Raw genomic sequence first — 22,878 nt, forward strand, 5'->3', positions numbered from 1 at the left:
TCATGTGTCCTCACAGAGGTAGGTCAGCACACTGTTAGGGACCAAAAATGGTCACCGAAGGAGTGGGAGAGGGAAGGCTGTGTGGCTTCTTGTCCTCATATTCTTTCAACAAGCAGTTGGGTGTGCCGACCCTGTGCAGCTTTCTCTTAGGTATAAATCGTCGTTAAAATGCAAAAGGAAAAGTGGATAAATGATATGCTCCATGTCCAACTCCCTATTTTCTCAAAAGAACTTAAAAAAATCTGAAATCTCTAAACTAGTCCATCACACTTTTTCATTTATGTATCCAGACTGAGAATCAAAAATTCTGAGCTATATAAAACAGAAAATTTGCTGGATAGAAACAATTTTCAAGTAGACTAGTGCTGAACTTAAATGAGACTGATCTCTATATTTGGGCTTCAATGTGGGGGGGAAAATGTAAAGGCTAAATCAAGTATAAAGTCAAAATCTTAATAGTCATCTGTGTAAATTGAGGGTTTTAACTGTTCTCTTTCTGGTCCATTTTGCATGTTCCTATACTTTAGATGTGACATATATTAACTTGATAATCAGAGTGAAAAAGTACTCTCATGTCAGAACTGGCGTGAGACTTAAAAACATGAAGCTGATAAAATGTGACTGATTAGATTAAATGCAGTAATTATTTAGCCATGAAATTGCCCTACGCAATTAAATAAGCAGTCATTACTGTAAATGTATGCTTTGAAGTGGATAGAGGGAGATAAACTCCAGCACAGCTTTCCATGTTTGGAAATAAAAGCATGTGTGTATTGCCAACATACTGCATTTAACTACCAGATCTGTGCTTACCAATCTTTTGTTTTTATTTTTCAATTTTGTTCAGATAAAAGAGAGATACCTTTAAACCTCCATATCTAAAGATGTAAAGATGTTTTTTCCTTTGTGAGAAATATAGTCAAGATTTGTGACAAGTCTAATAAAATAATTATTAGAAGGCAATAAAGTCAAGCAATTTGACAAATATGATGACGTTAAGATTTCAAATACCTAGCTTAATCTAACTCCAGTGGAAAAAAAGGTTATGTTCTATGCAGTTTTCTTCAAGTGTCCATGCCGAAACTATAAAGTTGACCCTCAGATTGCAAAATTTGGAAGTTGGGTCTGTTGCTGGTGCAGAGTTGTGTATTATGTATGTGATGTGTGCACACAAGTATATATGTACGACTGTATGGTGTGTATGTATTGGGTGTGGCATGCTAGGATTCCCGACAAGAAAAATACTGCAATTTAACCACAATGTGTCACCCTCCCAGTTCTGAAAATCTCTAAGAAGCCTTCACGCTGAGATTTTCTTCTGAACTTCTTAGCAATGGGAATTCCTGTTCAAATGCCAAATCCTATCTTTCACATGCAGAGGCAGCCAGCACCTTGTAGGGCCTCATCTGCTTACTTTTGAGTGAATGAAACTCCACCTCCTGGACCAGCGTGCACCTAGCAATTTTAGGGTGATACCACCGCACACTGGTTTTTTGGTTTTGTTTGTTTTGATCTCACCTAGATACTCATCACACAACTTTTCAGAATAATTTCATTTATATATTGGAGAAATGTAAGCAACACATAAAGCACACACATAAAAGCTTGACACTTGAGGAGAAATCCTACTTGGAGGATGATGGCAGGTACTTTCACTCTGAAGTTTGCTCTGTGATTGCTCCAACTCTCTCTACATACAGTCTGTGGAGGACACGGCCTGCTATACCAGTTTCCAAGAGGTGGACACAATCACTAATGTATTTTTAATATGTCTTATCTTAAGTGCTTTTTTGCTTCATTTTAATTTATATCAACTCGATCAGTATATTCCTAAGCAGCATGGAATTACACTATTATACCTTCCACTTACATTGGATAAAAAGAAAAGTTACTCATTCTCTGGTTAAGGAAGGAAAAGAATGGGAGATTATAGGGGCTAGAGTGATAGCGCAGCAGGTAGGGTGTTTGCCTTGCATGCGGCCGACCCGGGTTTGTTTCCCAGCATCCCATATGGTCCCCTGAGCACCACCAGGAGTAATTCCTGAGTGCAGAGCCAGGAGTAACCCCTGTGCATTGCCAGGTGTGACCCAAAAAGCAAAAAAAAAAAAAAAAAGAATGGGAGATTATAAAACTCTTAGCTACCTCTTTGAAGCAAGTCAATTTCTCTTGCAAGAGAATATTTACTATTGTCTAATATTCCTGCTTCATGTTACAAATTTTTCAAACTTTAATGGCTAAGTGGGGAAATGTACATAAGCGACAATGTTCCTTTGTCTATCAAAAACTGTCTTCAGTAAAATGACCATGCAAAGAATCCTATTTTACCTTATTTTAATGTTTCCTCACATTTTGTTAACTGTCATTGGCTTATCTCTATGGTTGTTTTGTTTTGTTTTTTGATAGAATACACTTATAGGAAAGGGGATAGCTCCAAGATGCCATCCCTGCTCAGAAAAGTCAATGTCAATGAATTCTACAAAAGTAAACACAAAAGTAAACATCACTGGGGAACAGAACATTCTCTCAGCATCAGCTCCAATTTTTTTAAATCAAACATTTCCATTAGCAAAGAGAATTAGCACTTTGCTGTGCATTAAAGCACCACTTATTCTGGAATACCTCGGGCTAATCTGTGTTTGGGAACTGAATGATTTTTGTGGCTTTTCATTTAAGCAAAGAAAACAGTGATAATGGACGTCTTCCAGCTGCATACCTTCATGACATTCAATAGGTTTTATTTGGATTAAGAAATGCAATTGTTTTCAGAAGTTGAAGGAGAGGAAAGTAAAACTGACATGTACATTTTTATGCCATCAAATTCTGAACTTGGGTCCTGCACTAATTTACAGTGTTAAAAAATAGCAAAAATAAACAACAGTCTCAAGTCTTGCCAGAGGGTATTTTATTCACCAAAAGGTCGTGGAGGTGATTTATGACTTGCAATAAGTTGAAACAAAAGTAACCAAATAGCTGAACAAAGGCTGGATGATGCTAAATATGATAGTATCTATAGCATCTTTCTACAGAATCTCCAATAAGATCTTGTGTACTTTTTACTTTTTAATGTGATGTGTTAAGAGTAATAACCACCTACAAATGTTTCCTGAAACTGAATTTACTGACATTTTCACCAGCACAGTGTCAGCCAGAAATATTCGCTATAGACAAATGTACTACGGTTAGCAAAATGAAATGCCTATTTATTGGAAAAAGAAAATAAAACCACTCTAAGAAAATTTTGGTTATTTCCATTAGACTTACGCTCCTACTCCTAAGTATATAAAGTTTGGTCATGTTATTAAAACACATGATCCAACTCCATCTGTTATAACAAGTTTTAAATGAGTGTGACATTTCTATCAAGTCAGCGTCGAATAAAAATGGGTGGGAAAGAGGAAAGGGAGAATAACCAATTCTTTCCTGGTGCCTCACATTATTGCAATAAATTATGACATGCCTTTTTTAAGTCCCGAGGATAAATCGGCTGAACAATGAATCCCTGTTTATTTTCTAACACTGAAGTCCAACACTCACGGCTGGATCAAAGTAGAGCTTTGAGGAACTTCATTGATAATTCTGCCACTGCAAAGTCCCTTTGAAACGGAACATTTTCTTGGGTTTATTTTTGTCATGTCATTTAACTTTGCAAACCTCTTTTTAAAAGTTACATACTCTTCATCTCCCCCCCCCACACACACACACAGTATGAGCAGCATGCACATAGGCACAGATGCTAGGGTTTGGCCCTGTCCACTCTTGCACAGCAGACAGACTCCTTCCACACTATTCTTCCAGTCCTTTCCAAGCACAGCAGGTTCTGGTTCTGGGTAAATCCCCACTCATGCCCATTCTGAGACCCCAAAGAGTTCAAAGCAATCCAGACAGAAATCTGGAGACTAGGGGCTCTACCTGAACCTCAAAAAGGATACACTTGGGCTTCTAATACCAGTGATTACCACTCCAGGTTGGACAGGTGGGGTAGAAGGTCTAATTATAGCCCCCACCTCTCAGAAGATGGTAAAAAAGTCCACTCTGAGCTGGCCCAGAACACATGTCTTGAGGATTGCTTTTATGGTCCAGTAAGGCAAGTTTTATGAAAAAAAATTGTTTATGCCAAACTTTCCAGCAATTTTTTTTATTTTAAAGTTATTTGAACATACCATCTTTTTTCTTCACAGATATTACAACAGACCATTTTTTAAGGGGACAATTTTCCCTGTTTCATCTCTCTCGCCTTCTTTTTTTCTGCTGTTTGTGGCAGCTGCTGTTTGATCTGTTCATTGGCTCTGATTTGTTTCATGTTTCAGCCAAAGATTAAAACTGCTCTGTAATTCTAAGCAGATGGGCCTAGAAGTGCAACCCTGTAATTATACCTTCTCTCTCTGGCCCTGGAACTGCATGCCTTCCTTCCATCCTGACTTTTCAAGTCTGGGATGACTGGGGCTCAGAGTACACCTTGGCAGGGCTGGCCCGGGGTGACACGGCCGCGCAGGGCTCTGGGGCTAAACGGGTGCCTGGTCCCAGCAGCTTGCCGGGGTCTCCCCTCTCCCTTTTTCCTAGCTCACCCCAGGCAGGGATAACATCCCTATCTTCAGTACCTCCTCCAGCTTCTTCTTGCTGCAGGTCCTGCTGGGAAACTAGTACGTGGGGTGTGCGGAACTGAGCTGCGGAGGGGCTTTGGGTGGTCTGAATGGGTTTGGAGGAGAAAGGAAGTTTGTTCGGGACAGGTGAGTGAGGAATCCCTGTGCTTGCAGGATCAACATTAACTGTCACCAAAAAAATCCTTCACGACCTACACTAATCCGCCTTGTTCTTCTCGGCGCAATCCCTGGAAGTCTTATTAAAGAAAGCTGAAGTTTTCTGGCTCGGAGTTTAAGCACAGCTCCCTAGAAACTGTGGCATAAGAGGCCACGGAAAAACGATCAAGCCCGGGCAGAAGGGAAATCAAGGGGGGCATGTCCCGAAGAACTTAAGGGACTGGTTTTAATTAGTATACCTTGGCTATTTATTGGAAGTCTCCAGCTTCTTGAATCTGCATCAGCCCATAAGGGAGAGAACCCCATTACCAGCACACACAGACACAGACACACAGACACAGACACACACAGACACACGCGCGCGCGCGCGCGCGCGGCCTCAGACGGGCGGACAAGAGGGTAGAGCTGTGATCCACACCCCCGGGAAATGATCAGAATTACTCCCGACGGCGTAGTTAAAAGTTTGGGCCACATAAAGTCTCTTGCAGGCTGACACTTTAGCAACAGGCTCGCGAAGCCTGCGACTTCGTGACAGCCGACACTACAAAAAACCCAGGCTAGAGGTTCAAAGTTTCTCTGGGGCTTCACGCCACCGATCCTGGAGCTCAAACAGGGTCTTTCTTGTGTGAGGACTTTGCACCGCCCGGCATGGGAAAATAAATAAAATAATCAGAACCTCAGCCCCCAGCCCCCACCCCCGAACTCCAGCTGCAAAAGCGCGCCCGAGGAGCCGAACCCCCGTCCGAGGGGCGGTGGGTGGGGGGAACCGGGTCGGCTCGGGCTCGCGGGGCCAGTCGAGACTCACCGTGGAGCAGCAGGGCCGGGACCAGGTAGGTGAGCAGGAGGCGGCCCCGACGGGACATCTCCAGTCCTCGGCCGGGCCCTCCCGCGCGCGCCGCACCTCGGGAACGCGTTTCCCTCCCCAGTTCGGGGCCGCGCTCGGGCGGCCGGGCCGGGCCCGCGATCAAGCGGCCGCGGCGCGCCCCATGCCCCGGGGAGCCCCGCGCGCCGCTGGACTCCCGGCACCGGCTGCCCAGCCCGGCCCCCGCGCCCCAGCCCCGGCAGCAACTGCCCAGCGCCGCACTGGCCGCCGCGCCGCAGCCGAAGCGGCTCTTCAGGGTCCCGCCGGGCGGGGCGGGCCTGGGAGCGTCGGGCGCCGCCCCCCACCCGGCCCGGCCCCTCCGCTCCCCGCCCCGACCCCCGCCCCGGCCCGGCCTTGCCGGTGCCCCGCTCCAGCTGCCCCCCGCCCCGCCCCCGAGCCCGCCCCTCGGCACCCTCCCCCAGTCCCGGGCCCCGCCCCGGCCCCCGCGCCCGCCCTCCGCCCACCCCAACGGGCCTTGCGCACCCCCGCCCCAGGGCAGGGAAAGCCCAGGGCCCTCGCCCCCGACGGCGAAGGGAGAAGGCAGCCCCCCAACTCCGCCTGGGCAGCGCCCACTCCTTCTTTCCCCGGCTGCTGGAGGCGGGGGCGCTGCAGGCCAGGAGAGAGGGGAGGGGGTCTCCTGTGCGCGCACGCACGCACGCGTGTAAGTGTGTCTGTGTGTGTGTGTGTGTGCGTGTGTGTGCGCGTGCCTGTGTGTGCCTGTGTGTGCGTGCCTACGTGTGTGCATGTGTGTACGTGTGTATGTATGCGTGCGCGTGTGTGCTTGTGTGTGCATGCTTGTGTGTGTGCGCGTGCGTGTGTGTGTGCTGGTGTGTGCCTGTGCGTGGGTGTGCTGGTGTGTGCATGTGTGTGTGTGCGAGTGTGTGTTGGTGCTTGTGTGCGTGCGCGTGCGTGTGCTCCCTCGTGAGCATGTGAATGGAAGGAGGGTAGAGAGAAGGGATGAAAGAGTTGCGGGTCACAGAAAGTGGGAGTGACACTTCCTGCTGCGGGCGGAGGCGTGGGGGCGCTCTTCCTTCAGCAGCTTCTTCGTGCTGGGTCTCTGATGAGCTCAGGAGTCAGGTCAGGGGCCCCGGACCTGCGAAGGGAACAGTGTAGATGGCAGGAGCTCCTTTTGCCGACCTTCCCCCAGAAGGCAATGACTTGTTGAAACTTGGGAGAAACTTCAAAGAAACACTCCCTTGTCAATCAATTCCTCAAGAAAGTGCACCCAGATGCCTTCTCTCCTTTTGCCAGCCCAAATGTTGATTGGTTATTCGTGTTCTGCAGGAGCGTTGGGGGTGATGTGCAATGTTGGCTTTCAAGCCCCAGTTGTACTTCCTCCGGCGCCGCCACAGAGTCCTTTTCATGTGGTAGCTGCTCTCTGAGTCCCTGGCCCGGACACGCAGGTTCCTGGGGTTTGCTCCATTGCAAAGGCCCCTCCTATGGGTCTTTCTACTGTTTGGGGACGTTGTTGTTCCAATCCAGCCTCCCAGGCTAATTGTCATCTCTTCTGTCTGGGATAAAGAGCAGCACCAGGAACAGATGGATTCAAGAGAACATTTCTCGACTGAATTCTGCTAGTGTTTTTCATAAATAAAGCACTTTTAAAAAGAATGCCTGGCTTCCCAAGAGAGTTTTCTGCCTCTTTGAACAATGTAATAACTCAACTCTATGTGCTTTATATTTGCGATACTAACCAGACCTTAGCATGGGTATAAAACTGAGTAAAATAAAAGAGAGTTAACAGTCCCTCTCTCTCTCTCTCTCTCTCTCCTCTCTCTCTCTCTCTCTCTCTCTCTCTCTCTCTCTCTCTCTCTCTCTCTCTCCTCTCTCTCTCTCTCTCTCCTGCCTTAAAAAGACATCTTTTGATGTGATGGTGCTTGATGTGCTTCAGTTTTTAATCACCAACATTATCATCTTATCATCAATATGATGAGGGATCATAGCATGAACTATTGATCCAGCTCACAGGGATGGAATTGCCTGCCTGCCGATGTTCGCAGATCTGGAAAATTAAAGACCCTATGTGTGAAGAAAGGGAAATTGTTTTAGCAAGGTCCAAAGTCCGGGTGCAGGAGCCTTTTAGTGATGGCTCAGTCTGCAGTCCGTTTCCCCAAATTCTTGTCCTCACCAATTGCATTTCCCTTTTACAAAGGCTTGGTAGAAAATCTAGCAAGCACAGGAGCTCCACGACCACTTCTGGTGCGATTTGCCTTAGTCTGAGGGTTTTGAGCCTGATGCTTGGGCCCAGTGCTCTGTTGTTGTTTGGGTCTAAGGGGGCCGGAGGCGGGGTGCAGTACTGGGAAGTGAGGTCAGAGAGCCCAGCACGCTAGATATGTATCCTGCCACTAAGGCTATCTCCCTGGCCAGATTGTCTTTTGGATGTTGTCACTGGGTCAATTGGCTTAAAAGCAAGAACTTAGTTTCCTCATCAATGTTGGACATTAGGAAATGGTGTACTTGGCTGCTTCCACACATCACCAAGAACACATGTTGTTTAACATTGCTAAGCCTTTGAGTTATTTGATGCCTTTTAGTCTATCAGGAAATATTAGAAACAATCAAGTTCGAGCGTTAGGAATGGTGTGTTTCTGTATAAGCAGCTGGATTGGTTATAACTGAAAAATGTTGAGGTCACTCATCACATGTTAGCTGAACAATTGGGTAATACATTTATTCTAATCTTGATTTGATTCTATTATTTTTTTAAAGAAGAAAACCAAAAAAAATGAAAAAAGAAAACCAGCTATCATTTGGTATCATCTTGACAGTGAAGATAATTGCATTTTTTATCTTCCCAACTGACTTTGCTAGTATGATATGAACATAGCCCAGCTGATGTCATCAGTTTGAAATTTGTGTTGCCAGTGTATTGGTATGTAGTTTCATTGATTGAAACCCTTAACCCTCACCCTGCTGGAGTCCCTCCCCTAGGAATGTTCTCATCGTTTTCTACTCTCTTTGAGGTCCAGACTAGGGCTGGAGGGTTCACTTTCCACATCACTTTCATATTTTGCTCTTTGGTGTACTTACTTTTGGAGCAGAATGATGAAAATTTACAGTATATATTTGTCCCACAAATAGATTGGGTTTGGCGCCACACTCATTGGTGCTCAAAGATTACTTCTGGCCGGACCAGGAAACCCACATGTGTCCCAGGTTGGCTACATGCAGGGCAAGTGCCTTACCTTCTTTATTATTTCTCTGGCTCTCACAGTATATATTTGTTTTAAAGGAAACACAGAGTAATGAAAGAAGGGCCTTTCCAGGGAGATAATGAGGTAGTGGTTATGGACTTCAACTCAGAACCTGGCCCGTTGAATTTAGTCTAAATAATTTCACCAGACATAAGGCCACAGTGAGTATGAATGGAACAAAAATCAATAGCTCTATTAGGATATTGGTTTAGCTTTTTTTTGGGGGGGGCAAACTCTGTGAAGTTCAAAGGTTACTTCTGGCTCTGCACTCAGCAATCACTCTTGGTGGAGTATGGGGAGACCATATCGGATGCCAGTGATTGAATCCATATCAGATGTATGCGAGACAGCTCTTTATGTGCTGTGCTATTTTTCCAGTCCCTCTGTTAGAATATGGAGCTATTCACAGGTATTTGTGTCATATTGATAGGGAAGAAAAAATTCAGAATTCACAGTCACATGTAAAGCACAACCTGTGTGGAGCTCCCATAATTGCTCGTCTGTCAGCTTATGAGACCATTATGTGTTTACACAATCCTCTTCTCATGAGCACTGTTCTTCAAAAAGCCTCTAACCTGGACTAGGGCTTTGAGTTAGAACCAGTACCTTGATCTTCTACAGTTACTCTGTTATGCACCAGTTTTCTGGAATGCACTGAGTATGGGTGATTGCTTGACTTTGAGTTTCTCAGGAGGATGCCTGTTTTAGTTTGAGATTTTTCGTGAGCACAGAGAAGAAGAGCATTCAACGGCATCATTTTCCTGTGAGGAACAAACATCAGTGTATTTTTAGGACCTGTCCTACAATTTGCTTTCCTGATATAGTCCTGGTGAAAATTGATATAAAAGTGTGTGACATGCAAGTCATTTAGAATTGTAGTGATTCAACTCCTAAAGAAAATGATAGTTTTAAGGACTAGAGGAATGCAAGCAATGCAAAACCTCAGTCCTCAACTATAAGTGTTGGAAGAATAATCTTATCAAGAGTGTTTTCTCAGAAGGTGAAAATGTTAGAAATAGAATTTTCTTTGAAATGCTAGAAAGATGTCAATATAGGCAGCGCGGTAATCTCTATCTGGAGGAGACATACTTAGTCTTCTTCTCACATCTTTTAACACCTACACCAGTATTCTCAGAATTTTGCCCACGGGAGAATTTCAATAAATGGTAATGACAAATGATAAAACTAACTTTTCAATCTTATGCAGCATCATCAGAGGTAGCACTGTAGCACTGTAGCACTGTCGTCTGATTGTTCATCGATTTGCTCGATCAGGCACCAGTAATGTCTCCATTGTGAGACTTGTTGTTACTGTTTTAGGCATATCAAATAAGCCACAGGTAACTTGCCAGGCTCTGCCGTGCGGGTGGGATACTCTCGGTAGCTTGCTGGGCTCTCTGAGAGGGATGGAGGAATGGAACCAGGGTCGGCCGCATGCAAGGCAAATGCCCTACCCACTGTGCTATCACTCTAGAGCTAAAAATTTTTATTGTAACGACTCCTTAGGGACAAACTTCTGTGTTATTATTTTAAACAATGTTATTTATGATAAATTATTTTGGAAATAAATTGCAGGTACATTTTATAAAGTTATGAGCACTGGACACATCTCTGAGCAGCAGGGTCATCTGAACCTGGTCATTAAGAAAATAGAAATTGCATTTAATTTTATAGTTATGGAAGTTATCCTACAAAATCAAGATAGGGGACTGGGAGAAAGAAACCTCAATAGGCTAAATGTGTGCTTTATTTATAGGAGGCTCAGGTTTGATCCTTGGCACTGTATAGTCCCCTGAACACTTCCAGAAATGACCCCTAAAACAGAGCCGGAATAGACACAGAGCACTGCCAGGTTAGGACCAATCCCCAAAAGACTAAAAGAAAGAAAATGTTCATGAATTTAGCATTTATTTGTCCATTTATCTATCCAACATGCACCTAGCATCTGAAAATAGAGATATAATACTAATTCAATTTTTGTTTTATTTTGTTTTGGAGAGGGTTGCAACCACCAATGTTTCAGTATACCTATCCCTTATTCTGTGCTCAGAGAATCATGTGTAGTGCTGGGAATTAAATAAAGTTAGTAATGTGAAAGACAAGTATCTTTACCCATTTTACTGTCTCTCTAATGGTAATTCGGTCAAATAAATAGCCAATCCACTGAATCATGCATCCATTATTGGTGGGAATACTTTTGATCCCCAGCACCACGTAGGGTCTCCAAGCACCACTAGGAATGACCCCTGAGCATAGAGTCAGTAGTAAACCTTAAGCACCACCAGGTGTGGTCCAAAAACAGAGAGAGAGAGAGAGAGAGAGAGAGAGAGAGAGAGAGAGAGAGAGAGAGAGAGAGAGAGAGAGAGAGAGAGAGAGAGAGAATCAGAGATAAGTTAGTGGTCAATCATAACTGTGACCAGTAGTACTCCTTATCCCCAGGGTCACCCTACCCATACTGCTTTGAGTGAGTGATGCTGCTTTATTTTAGAAGTTGAAGATGGCCTCAACTAGCATCAGGGATAGAGGAAGGCACAATTATGCACTAAATAAATATTTGCTGCATGATTAGAAGAACAAATACTATATTCTAGACACTTAATTTGGTCCTAGAAGTAGAATATGAATCCAATCAAATCCTTGTCCCTGGGAGCTAACTGTTGAAGGCGCAGTATCCTAACTTCCCCCGGATTCCTGTTGATAATCCAGAAGGGACCACAGGAGGCTACAAGGAAATCTGACAGTCACTTAAGAGTTAGGTAAGAAATTTGCAGGAGAGAAATTTGTGGTGTGTGGGGGGCTCCTTTCATCTCTGTGCTTTGGCGCTGCTCCCAATTCTCAGAGACCATGCAAGCAAAGTCTGCATCCAGCCCTTTAAGTGATCTCTCCAGCCTCAGAGGTAGGGGTCATTGTCAATAACTCTGCTTCCAGTAGTTATTAGTCTCCGTTTCCCCATTTGTGAGATGAAGGGTTCCTTAGGTATTGCCTGGTATTGGCTCCTTCTTTGAAAGAAAAGCAAGAGAATTTTATGTCAATCTTGCTTTCTTGGAGGAGAAAATGGAACCAGGAATAATCCTAAAATCCTTTGTGGATTTTGCAGCACTCCTCAAAGACTGTTCAGGGGCCATGAAAGGCATAACCCGTGATCTTAAAAACCATATTCTCTAAAGTCTAGCTTCTGAAACTGTTGTGTTGTGACCCATAACTGAATGTGAATTTTTTTTAAAGATTTTTTTAATGAGTATCTTTATGATTATTATCAGTAAATGTTTGACTTGCTTGCCTCTTTTATATTTCTACATACCTGGAATCAGGTAAAAAAATTCTTACTTGAAAAAGGATCACAAGTGAAAATTTTTTTTAAAATCCTGCTCTCAATGATCATATTCTGGACACAAAAGAATGGCATTTTGGGCCAGAGATAGACAATGGGTAAGATGCTTTTCTTGATGCTCCTGACCTGGGTTTAATCCTTGGAAGCCCATATCGTTCCCCATGCCCAGCAAAAGTGATCCTTGAGAGCAGAGCAGAGCAAGGAGTAAGCCCTAAGCATTGATTGCTGGGTGTGGCCCAAAAACCAAGAGGGAGAGAGAAAGAGAGAGAGAAAGAGAGAGAGAGAGAGAGAGAGAGAGAGAGAGAGAGAGAGAGATTTTATTTTATCTTTTTAGTTTAAGTTTAAACCAAAAGATATGCATGGCTAGTACATGTGTATGAGATATGGAAAATATATAACCAAGTAACTGATTGTATCTATATGATGCTTATCCTTGCCTATGATTTAGTTGCACCATCCTTTTGTTTTAAATTTTAAAATGAACACATAATTTCTCCAGTATCACTGGCAACGAGTGGCAATAATAGTTAAATACACATTGGTTTACAGTCTGGAAACCCCATTTGTCCTGTATTTTTTACAATCCTCTGAATGAGGGACTCCAGCTACACCTGAGCTAATCATTATAACAGGTGAGTCATGAACTATAACTGCTCCTGTTTTGCCAACAAAGAAACTTAGTGCCATGCAGTTTAATGGCCCAAGTTATCATGGCTAGAAAAAGACTGGAACCTGATCTGACTCCAGACATCAAGTTTGGTGGTAACAATAAAAATTTAAATCAAATGGAATCTAGGTATTTCTGGTTTTGGATCCTAAACTTCTAAGTACTACTGAGGGTTCCAACAGAAAAGGGGTCAGAGCTAGTGATGCAGAGAATAAGTGGGAAGGGGGAGGGAGACTGGGGAGCACTTCTCCAAACAATGGAGCTGGGCCATGAAGGATGGATGCCTTTGGACAGGTGTGTGATCCATCTGGGGAGATGGAATAAATGGACACCCATGGGCTAAAATGGGCTAAGCAGGTACTTGCCGAGTACTGGGGAGAAATGGTGTCCAGAAGCCATGGCTTCTGTGGGACAGGGCAGAGAGGAGCCATGGTTAACCCCAGGAGAATATCTGTCCACATTCCATTCCAGCCTATGGCCCATGTGCCTTTGGACACGTGCCTTTGGACATACTGTACAAGAGGGAAGGCCAAAGTTGCTCTCTCTCCTGCCCAGTCTTTTCACATCCATGTAGGAACACATTCATGCACTGACACATGTGCAAAGCTTAAAGTATATCTAAAATTGTCAATCTCCACAGCTATAGGTATAGTCAAGAGTGCATGGGGTTCCATTGTTGGACATGGTCTTGATTTGAAAACTGTTCATTTCTGAACACTGCCCCTTTGGATCTACTGAATTAAATCTAAGAGTAGGAGAGAAGTGTCTGCCTGTGTACACAGGGAAAAGGTGGAGTGTGAGGTTGATTGAAAGCACAGAGGTTCTCCAGCCACCATCTTGAAAATCTCCCCTACCCCAGAGTGGTTGCCTCTGCCAAGATGCTCTGCTCCTTCTTGAGAGGCTGCAGCCCCTCTCCCTGCTCCTCACCCAGCAGGAGGAGGGTGTGAGTGGGTGAGGAGGGTGCGGTGCAGACTTGGCTTTGCTGTGTTTATTTTGAATCCGGAGAAGCCAGATTTCTCTTTCATTTACATTATGGCTCTCATTGTTTTATGTATTATTTTTAGATGGGGTGAAGAATTTGGTAATGCCATCAGAGTGTTGTCTTTTGGCTCTGTTCTAACTTGAAAATCTTTCCTAGTTCTATTCTGTTTTCTACCTTTGGTAAAATAAATTCAGGACCTAAATTATTGGAGTAATTAATTAAATTGTGAACTCTTTCCTTTTGTCACATAAAAATAAAGAAAGAAATGTGACACTTGGTTTCAGGTAATCAATATGTATATTTATTGTTAAATTTGTTGGATTATTTGCTTCTCATAAGTGGTTCTTTTTCTGTCCCCTCCCTTTCATCCATTCCCACTTCTCCTCTCCAATTCCTTCCCTTCTTTATGCTTTGCTTCTTTCCTCTCCCTTCATTTTTCTCCTCTCCTCCCTTTCCCTCTCCTGACTTCCTCTCCTTTCCTCTTTTCTCTTCCCTCCCCCTCTCTCTTTGCTTTCCTCTTAAATTACTCCTTAATCATATTCTGAGTGAGAAGAAAGTACATTGTTTAATGTCTAGCACATACTGACCAAGGTTCAATGAACAGCACCACATGGTCCCCCAAGCATCACGGAGTGTGGCCCTAGAGTTCTCCCAAATGTCAAGGTGGCCTGGTTATCTTGGACACCAGCACCACAGAGCCTGAGCAGCATCATGTCCTGGAGAAGTTCTCGCATTGAAACTCTGGTCTGGTTAGCCAAGTGGGGTCTTTGGTGCCTCCCTAACACAACAAGGTAGGCCCCAGTACAAACAAAGAACAACTACTCTTTGGTCAATCACTATTACTTAGAAAAATTAAATTCGACCTACTTTTCTTTCATGATCTATCGTCATCACTGTATATTCCAGATTCTGTTAGTTAGTTTTCTAGAATCAGAATGTTGGGAATCTGCATTCCTGCTCCCTCTTCTCTACTGGCCAGTAGTCTCGCTAGTGAGGTCATCTATGGTAGATGGGAAGTCGATACATGTCAAAAGTTGGATGACAATCTGAAATGGAATATGTTGCTGGTCCTTGAGTTGTCCACGAACACTTTATGAAATAGGAAAATGCAGAAGACACCTGGACACAGCACTTTTACCATAATGGACCTTGGAAGCTCTAGATGGAGCTCAAGATGGCTGAAAGACCCTAAAAATGGAGATGATGTCCTTTGGTTGGGACATGGTTAGTCTAAGACCCTAGAAAATTACTGATACATCAGTATTTCCTAAGAGAAGGATAGCACTGTAGCACTGTCGTCCGTTGTTCATCAATTTGCTCGAGCAGGCACCATTAACGTCTCCATTGTGAGATTTGTTGTTACTGTTTTTGGCATATCAAATATGCCACGGGTAGCTTGTCAGGTTCTGCTGTGTGGGAGAGATACCCACAGTAGCTTGCCAGACTCTCCAAGAGGGACAGAGGAATGGAACCTGGGTTGGCTGTGTGCAAAGCAAATGCCCTACCCACTGTACTATCGCTCCAGCCCGAGAAGGGTAAGCTGACTATTTTTATACCTGAGATTTTGATATTATATATATCATATATAAGCAACTCATACAGATTATTATGAAAGTGCACCTAGCTCAAATAAATAGGACATACTTTAATGGAATATATCTGTTATGACCACTTCTTTTTTCACCCTGAAAATATATTTACACACTGTACAGAGATATTTTCTTTTTTTTTTAATAATTTGTTTATTTTTAATTAGTGAATCACCGTGAGGGTACAGTTACAGATTTATACATTATTGTGCTCATGTTTCCCCCATACAAAGTTCGAGAACCCATCGCTTCACCAGTGCCCATTCTCCACCACCAGTAAACCCAGCATCCCTCCCACCCTCCCCAGTCCCGTCTCCCCCCCATACAGAGATATTTTCTTACCAAAGAGTAATTTTTTCATGATTTTTTACTCCTTTTTGGAAACAAAACTCTTTGAAGTTAAAATAAGTAGAAATAAAAGGACAGAAAATAAACAGCTTAGCTAAAAACATGTTTTTGGATAGCAGTAAGTCTTGTGACTCCTTAAGAGAGGGGAAATGCAAAGAAAAGGTTCTTTTAGTCCTACTGAGAGGTGGGCTGTTCATGCTTATTTAAAATTTCCTCTTTGTTTATTTTCTTCTTAAAAAGTAGAACAAGCTTTTCTAGGGATAAAAAGATTCAGCATCTTCAACTTATTAAATTAATTTCATCTCAGCCAATGACAGGAGTTGTTACAAAGAAAAAATGGAGTCATTTAGCTGTAATTTATTTATTTTGGGGGGGAAATTTTGCTTATAGTTCATAAAATATGCAATATTTTATAAACTATGACTAAAATATAAAATGATTTATACAAAGAAAAATTATGGTATTAGATAAAATCTTATCTTACTATGCAATAAGTTATCATCAAGCAGCAGCTAAAGAACAAAGGTGTGTGTGTGTATGCACACACATGTGCATGCATGCTTCATACTTTCAAGGAATACATGTGCTTCATGCTTTCATAGAATACACATGGTAAGGTGAGAAAACAAAATAAAAACACCTTCAAGACAAGACAAAGTTAATGTTGCCTGCCAGTTGACAATCTTCAGCAAGAAATTGAACACCAGCATTCACGCAGAGGAAAATATTAAAACCATGTCTTACAGAACCAATTTATTTTATGAAGTGTATAAGCATAGATGGTGTCACTAGATTAAGCAACATGATTTTGTGAAACTAAACAAAACCATCTGCTCAATAAGACCAGTGTACCAGTAGGCATAAATGGGAACCCTATCTGCCTTGAATGAGCATTCAGTGCTCTCATTGCCTATTGTCCCAACTCCAGTTATGGCTTCATAGAGCCTCAAAGTATAATAAAAGAGATGTTGAATCAGTTGCACTGACTGGTCAGGACTGTCCGGTCCAAGGCATGAAGGTAAGTGTGTGAGATAAGACCTCTGGACCACCTTTCTCATTGATGATGGGTCCAGCTTTTGTTGCTGCTACAATCTGAGCCCCCTGGAGAGAGAGGAAACAGGATTCTCTTCTATTATTTCTGTACAACAATTATGTAGGTAGTTTTTTGTTTCATTTGTACGTGGAGATCATAACCACACCTGAAGAGTTCTGAACTTGACCATGTTAATCATTGTTTTTCAAACCTGCATTCTGGCAGCAGAGGTCTGAAACCTATCAGCTATCAGAATTGGAAAAATATTTCCTATTTTCATCATAGTTAACTTTGAATAAAATAGTGGTATCCCGTAGGTATTAGAAACATGTCAATTTTCGTGGTAATAAGTAACTGTGAATCTGGGTGGGTTGAGGGGGGTGGGTTGAAGGAATGTGTTGGCTAAGACTGTGGACCTGTTGTGATGGGCCTGGTTTTAAATCCTGACCATAGTTATATGTTTTGGGCATGTTATTAGAACTCTCAAAAATTGAATTTTCTTATTTATAAAATAGTTATTAGGTCTTTACAATTTTGGTAGGATTGTTGAGAGAGGGTTGACGTGTAAACTTAGCACCTGGTGCCTGGATTGTCAGTAAATGTCTGTTTAGTGGTGATAAACTGTCTCTAACCGAGTCCTTCAGGCTGCTAGTCCACACCAGAGCAGTTGCCTGGAAATTTCCTATTTGAAATCACTACCTAGCGTTCTTGGTAAAAAGCAACAGAGGCCAGTGTTAGCTATTTTAGTCATAAAGCAAAGAGCTGGTCTGGTAAATATATGCCCACTGTTGCCACTGGACTTTCCACGATGCCCCATAGATGCCATTTACACTGCACCCTGGGAAAGGCTACTCATGTTATCCACATTTCCTGGAATAAGCAACTGGCTGTCTATTCCTGAAGTCACCGCCCAAGTGAACATGAATTCCTAGAGGACCTTAGTTGCGCTGTGAGCTTTAGCTGCAAATATTGAGTGAGTAAGTTGGTTCAGCATCTTTATTTTTTCACCCTTATAAAACAGTTCATGATTGGATTTCAGTCATACACCCATCCCTCCACCAGTGTACATTTCCTAGTACCAGTGTCTTCAGGTTCATCAACTCCCACCCCCAGCCAGAGGCAGGCGCTCTCTCTCTCTCTCTCTCTCTCTCTCTCTCTCTCTCTCTCTCTCTCTCTCTCTCTCTCTCTCTCTCTCTCTCTCTCTCTCTCCTCACTCTCTCTCTCTTTCTCCCCACCACCACCATTTGGGCATTATAGTTTGCAATATTGATACTGAAAAGTTATCAAGAATATCCCTTTACCTACTTTTAACCCTCAGATCTTGCCAGCGTGATCATTCCCAGCTATTATTGTCATACTGGTCTCTTCTCTATTTTACCTACCCTCAGCCCCCCACACACTTGTGGTTAGTTCCAGTAGAAAACTACTATCAATGGGCAGAGAAAACAGGGGTTAGGAGGACTAGTCAATGGTTGGTTCAGCATCTTTTGGACCCTTGAAATTACTCTTTGGGGCAGGATGGGTACTTCCTATTCAGTGTCCATTGTTCTACTTTCTGATATTATAGACAGTGCTAGCATCCAGGAGTACTGCATTAAGAAGAAAGAATGCTTGAGGACAGACTAGTGACATGACCTGGATGCTCCATATGCTTGATTTTTGAGTCATTTACCTGTCACAGTCCTGGTTTTCCTGAAACTCTGAAGGTGGAAACTATTAGCCTTCCATGTGCAAGGCAGGCAGAGAAGCAAAAAGAAAAGTCAAATTGGGAATAGAAAGTAATGTGTGGGGATGTGAAGATGGGAGAAGAGACCACTAGATGTTGAGAGGAGAGAGCAACAAGAGACTTGACTCCAAGTTACCAGTCTTTTGGCCTGCATTCCTGAGAGAAATGGACACCTGGGTCACAGGTAGGTCAACTCAAAGCACAGTATTCACAGTTAGTGGTGCCAGTGGGAACTAGACCATACTCCTGTGTATTGGTGAGAAATGAAAAAGCTTCTTGTGTCACTAATGGGTGCTCAAGGAACTTTTATTCCTTATTAAGCTGAACCAGGAAAGTCTATAGGGAAGAATTACCAACACCATCTTTCTCCAGGTATAACTGACATGTATTGCTTTTGTCTCATAGAATCTCAGGGACAAAATTGGTTTCTAAACTGGTACCTTAATTACTACCTTTTTTTTTTTTTTGCTTTTTGGGTCACACCCGGCAATGCACAGGGGTTACTCCTGGCTCATGCACTCAGAAATCACTACTGGTGGTGCTCGGGGGACCATATGGAATGCCAGGAATTGAATCCGGGTTCGGCCGCATGCAAGGCAAACGCCCTACCTGCTGTGCTATCACTCCAGCCCCATAATTACTACCTACTTCCTGGTATGTGTACATACTTTTATTCTTTTTTGGGTTTTTTTGGGGTTTTTTTTTTGGGGGGGGTCACACCCAGCGATGCTTAGGAGTTACTCCTGGCTCTGCACTCAGGAATTACTCTGGCAGTGCTTGGGGGACCATACGGGATGCCAGGGATCGAACTCAGGTCGGTTGCATGCAAGGCAAACACCCTACTCGCTGTACTATTGCTCCGGCCCCCTTACATTTATTCTTATGGTAAAAATAACTTCTTAGAAGAAGTGCCTACATTTAAATACAGAGACTGACCTATTGCACCTCATTAAAAAAAAAACTTGTTATTGAATATCTACGAGATAGACCATTACAAAGCTATTCATGATTGGGTTTCAGTCATACAAAGATCCAACACCTATTCCTCCATCAGTATACGTTTTCTACCACCAATGGCCCCAGTTTCCTTTCCAGCATCCCCCAGTGCCCTCCCACTCCCCCCGGCCTACTTCATTTTATTTATTTATTTTTTTTGGCTTTTTGGGTCACACCCAGCGATGCACAGGGGTTACTCCTGGCTCTGCACTCAGGAATCACTCCTGGCGGTGCTCAGGGGACCATATGGGATGCTGGGAATCGAACCCGGGTCGGCCGCGTGCAAGGCAAACGCCCTACCCACTGTGCTATTGCTCCAGCCCCTGCCGGCCTACTTTATGGCATGCACTTTTCCTCTTTCTCTCCCTGCTTTTGTGCACTATGGTTTGCAACACAGATACTAAGGGGTCATTGTGTTTGTTCAGGGCATTCAGTATTTTTATGGGAAAGGTATGGCTAGAATAGCTTTTTTAACTGGGTGGCAGGTTTAGGGTATGGATGTGACTGCCAAGACTTCCAGAAGTACAGGGAGATGCGGGGAGGTAGCTCACCCCAAAGAAAGCCTGGAGATTTCAGTCACAAAACCTGCGTACACAAATTTTCAGCAGATTATATTGCAGTGAGGTCCATCCTGAGACCGTGGAGTCTGGTCCGGGCCTTGGCAGCAATTTTGGATTGTGGAAGTAAGCAGATGCCAGGGGCTCTGCTTGGGTGGGCACCAGGCTGACCCGCCCCCCTCCAATTTGCCCTGGTTTGTTCATCCTTGCACGGATTTGAGATTAATTGCAGCCTTTGATCTCTTTTGAGATTTATTTATGGGTCTTTGAAGCAAGGCCTATAAATGAGCTTGTATAGCTGAGTCAAAGCTGTCTTGTGGGTGTGGCTCCCACATACCTAACTTTTGTCCCTTTAATTTCTTGGGAAATTTGATCCTGAGTTGTTGGGGTCCGGACAGAGGCAAGGCAGTTTGGGAGTATCAGGAAGCTTGAAGGCACCATCAGGCTTCTGACGTACTCACCCTGCAGGTACAGGTTGACCTGCTAGCAGCACTGCACCCCCTCATTTAGTATTTATGTCAAAAAATCTCAAATCCCAGATCAAAACCATCTTATTTTTTCCTTTTTTTCAAAAAAATTTTATTGAATCACTGTGAGATACACTTACAAAGCTTTCATGTTTGAGTTTTAATCATACAATGATCAAACATCCATACCTCCACCAGTGCACATTTTCTACTACCAATGTCTCCAGTACACCTACCCCCCATCCCAACCCTTCCCCTGCATCTATAGCAGACACTTTCCTCCATACTCTGTCTACTTTTTGGGCATTTTGGTTTGCAATACAGATACTGAGATGCTATCACATTTGGTCCTTTAGCTACTTTCAGCACATATCTCCTATCCCGAACAATCTCTCCACCTATCATTGACTTAGTGGTCCCAGCTCATGAGGTAGGCTTCCAACTATGGAGCAATATTCCTGGTCTTTGTCTCTACTTTCTTTGGTCAAACTCACTTTCCACATGGGTTCCTTATAAGCAAAGGTTCTAGCCCATCTTGATTTTCTTCAGCCAGTTGGTTCTGGAAAGCATAGATATGAGGATGGCTGATTGATTGGCTTATAAATTTCTTGTATCTAATTGATTACTATTTTCACAACTAAGAACTTAAAATGAGAAATATTTTTTCAGTTGTAGTATAATTCTGAATTGCCATAATCATTTTTGGTATAATCTGAGATTTACAGTTATCTTCCAGTAGAGTTCTCTGGAAAATTGTTTAATACAAAATGAGTGTTAAATAGTTTTCTTACAACAAAAAGCAAACAGGGCCCGGAGAGGTAGTATCGCAAGTAAGTTGCTTGTCTTGCACGCAGCCAACCTGGGTTTGCTCTCTGGCACTCTTATGGTCCCCTGAGCTCCGCCAGGAGTGAGCGCTGAGCACAATCAGGTGTGGTCCCCAAACTAAGGAAAATAAAAGCAACAGATTTTTACCATAAGTCTATATCAGTGGGAAGCAACTTCTCAAAGTCAATCTTTTGGCAGGATCGAGGTGAGAGAAGATATTTCTTCATTTAGCAAGGCTAAAAAACATTATAAATGTTATCATTAATCTTGAAGTAGAGAATTATTTAAAAATAATAAATGAAAATGAAGAGGAAATTGGTTTTTGATAGAGTCTACTGCTAGCCAAAAAAGAAAAGTAAAATAGATGTTCTCAATAGTTTCAATCATTATATAGTTTTGTTACTAAAATAGTATAAATATTACAAAGCCCTTCATAAGACACTTGGAAAGAAAATTTCCGAAATCATCCAATTTAGTACTCTAATATTAGAAGTATACTTCTTTTTTCTGATTCATTTACAAAGAAACAGAACAGTATAAATTCTTGATTGACAGAAGGAAATGGAAATTTTTCTAGCCAAGTTTAATGGAAATCTTGATAAAATTGGTGGATAGGGTTGAAAAATGAGTGTTAGGATTTAGGACACCCAACCAATATAAAAGTTTTTTCCATTTGGAGCTATGTAATTTTGAATATTGCTTTCCTCAGCACTAATCGCGATTACAGTTGAGAATTAAAGTAAATATTTAAACCCTTTTTTTTCACAAAGTGTTAGAGCGGTATTTTCAATTTTCATTAAAAAAATCAGTCATAAAGCATGAAACATTGTATCATTAAAAATTTTGTTCTGGTTTTTTAAAAAAATTATTTTCATAAGACTGTTCACATTAATTGATTACATTCACTATTTCAACACCAATCCCACCACCATTACACCTTCCCAACACCATCATTTCAAATTTTCCTGCCACCATTCAAGCCTGCCTGCCAGGGGAAGATGCTAGAAAATTAATTTTCTATTGTTTATTATAAATATCATGAGAGGTCACATAGCTGCTTGCGCAGCCGCATGCTTCTGGGATCTAACACTGTGAGTGATTGGGGTCCAGAGACATCTCTGTGGGGAGCTAACGCATTTTGAGATTCATTTGTGAGTTTCCGGATCAAGGGCGCCTATGCACTGAGATGGCACCCGGAGGCAGTTCATGGGCATGACAGCCAGGACCTAAGCAAGCAGAGAGACTGGAAGGGCCGCCAGTCTCCGCTCTGCCATGTGGCCTACGGCCTCAGGCCCTGATCCCACATACCTGGGTTTTCTTCTGGAAGCTCACGGCCACCGGGATTTCATCTGGAGTGGGTGGAGAAGGAAGGCCCACTCCATCTGAGGTGCCCGGCAGAATCGGCTTTGTACAGAGTCCGGAGAGATCCCCTGCGAGCTGCTGTCTTCTGGGATTCAATGCTGAGTCTCCATTAATAATTTTTAAGATGCTATACCTATCTATTAAAAAAATCTGGTTTTGTGTATGCTTTATTAGAAGCATAA

The 22,878-nt window shown here is 43.0% G+C and overlaps 1 protein-coding gene across 1 annotated transcript in view; it reads right to left on the reverse strand.

The window, feature by feature from the left end:
- The window catches only part of APCDD1 (APC down-regulated 1), a 39,050-nt gene extending 33,293 nt beyond the window's left edge, over positions 1–5,757 (reverse strand). The window contains exon 1 of the mRNA XM_004611883.3: positions 5,563–5,757. Coding sequence (XP_004611940.1) covers positions 5,563–5,620 — 58 coding nt within the window. The 5' untranslated portion in view covers positions 5,621–5,757. The remainder of the gene's footprint in view (positions 1–5,562) is intronic.
- Positions 5,758–22,878: the final 17,121 nt, after the last annotated feature.

Source organism: Sorex araneus, chromosome 2, assembly GCF_027595985.1.
Source record: "Sorex araneus isolate mSorAra2 chromosome 2, mSorAra2.pri, whole genome shotgun sequence".
Taxonomy (NCBI): domain Eukaryota; kingdom Metazoa; phylum Chordata; class Mammalia; order Eulipotyphla; family Soricidae; genus Sorex; species Sorex araneus.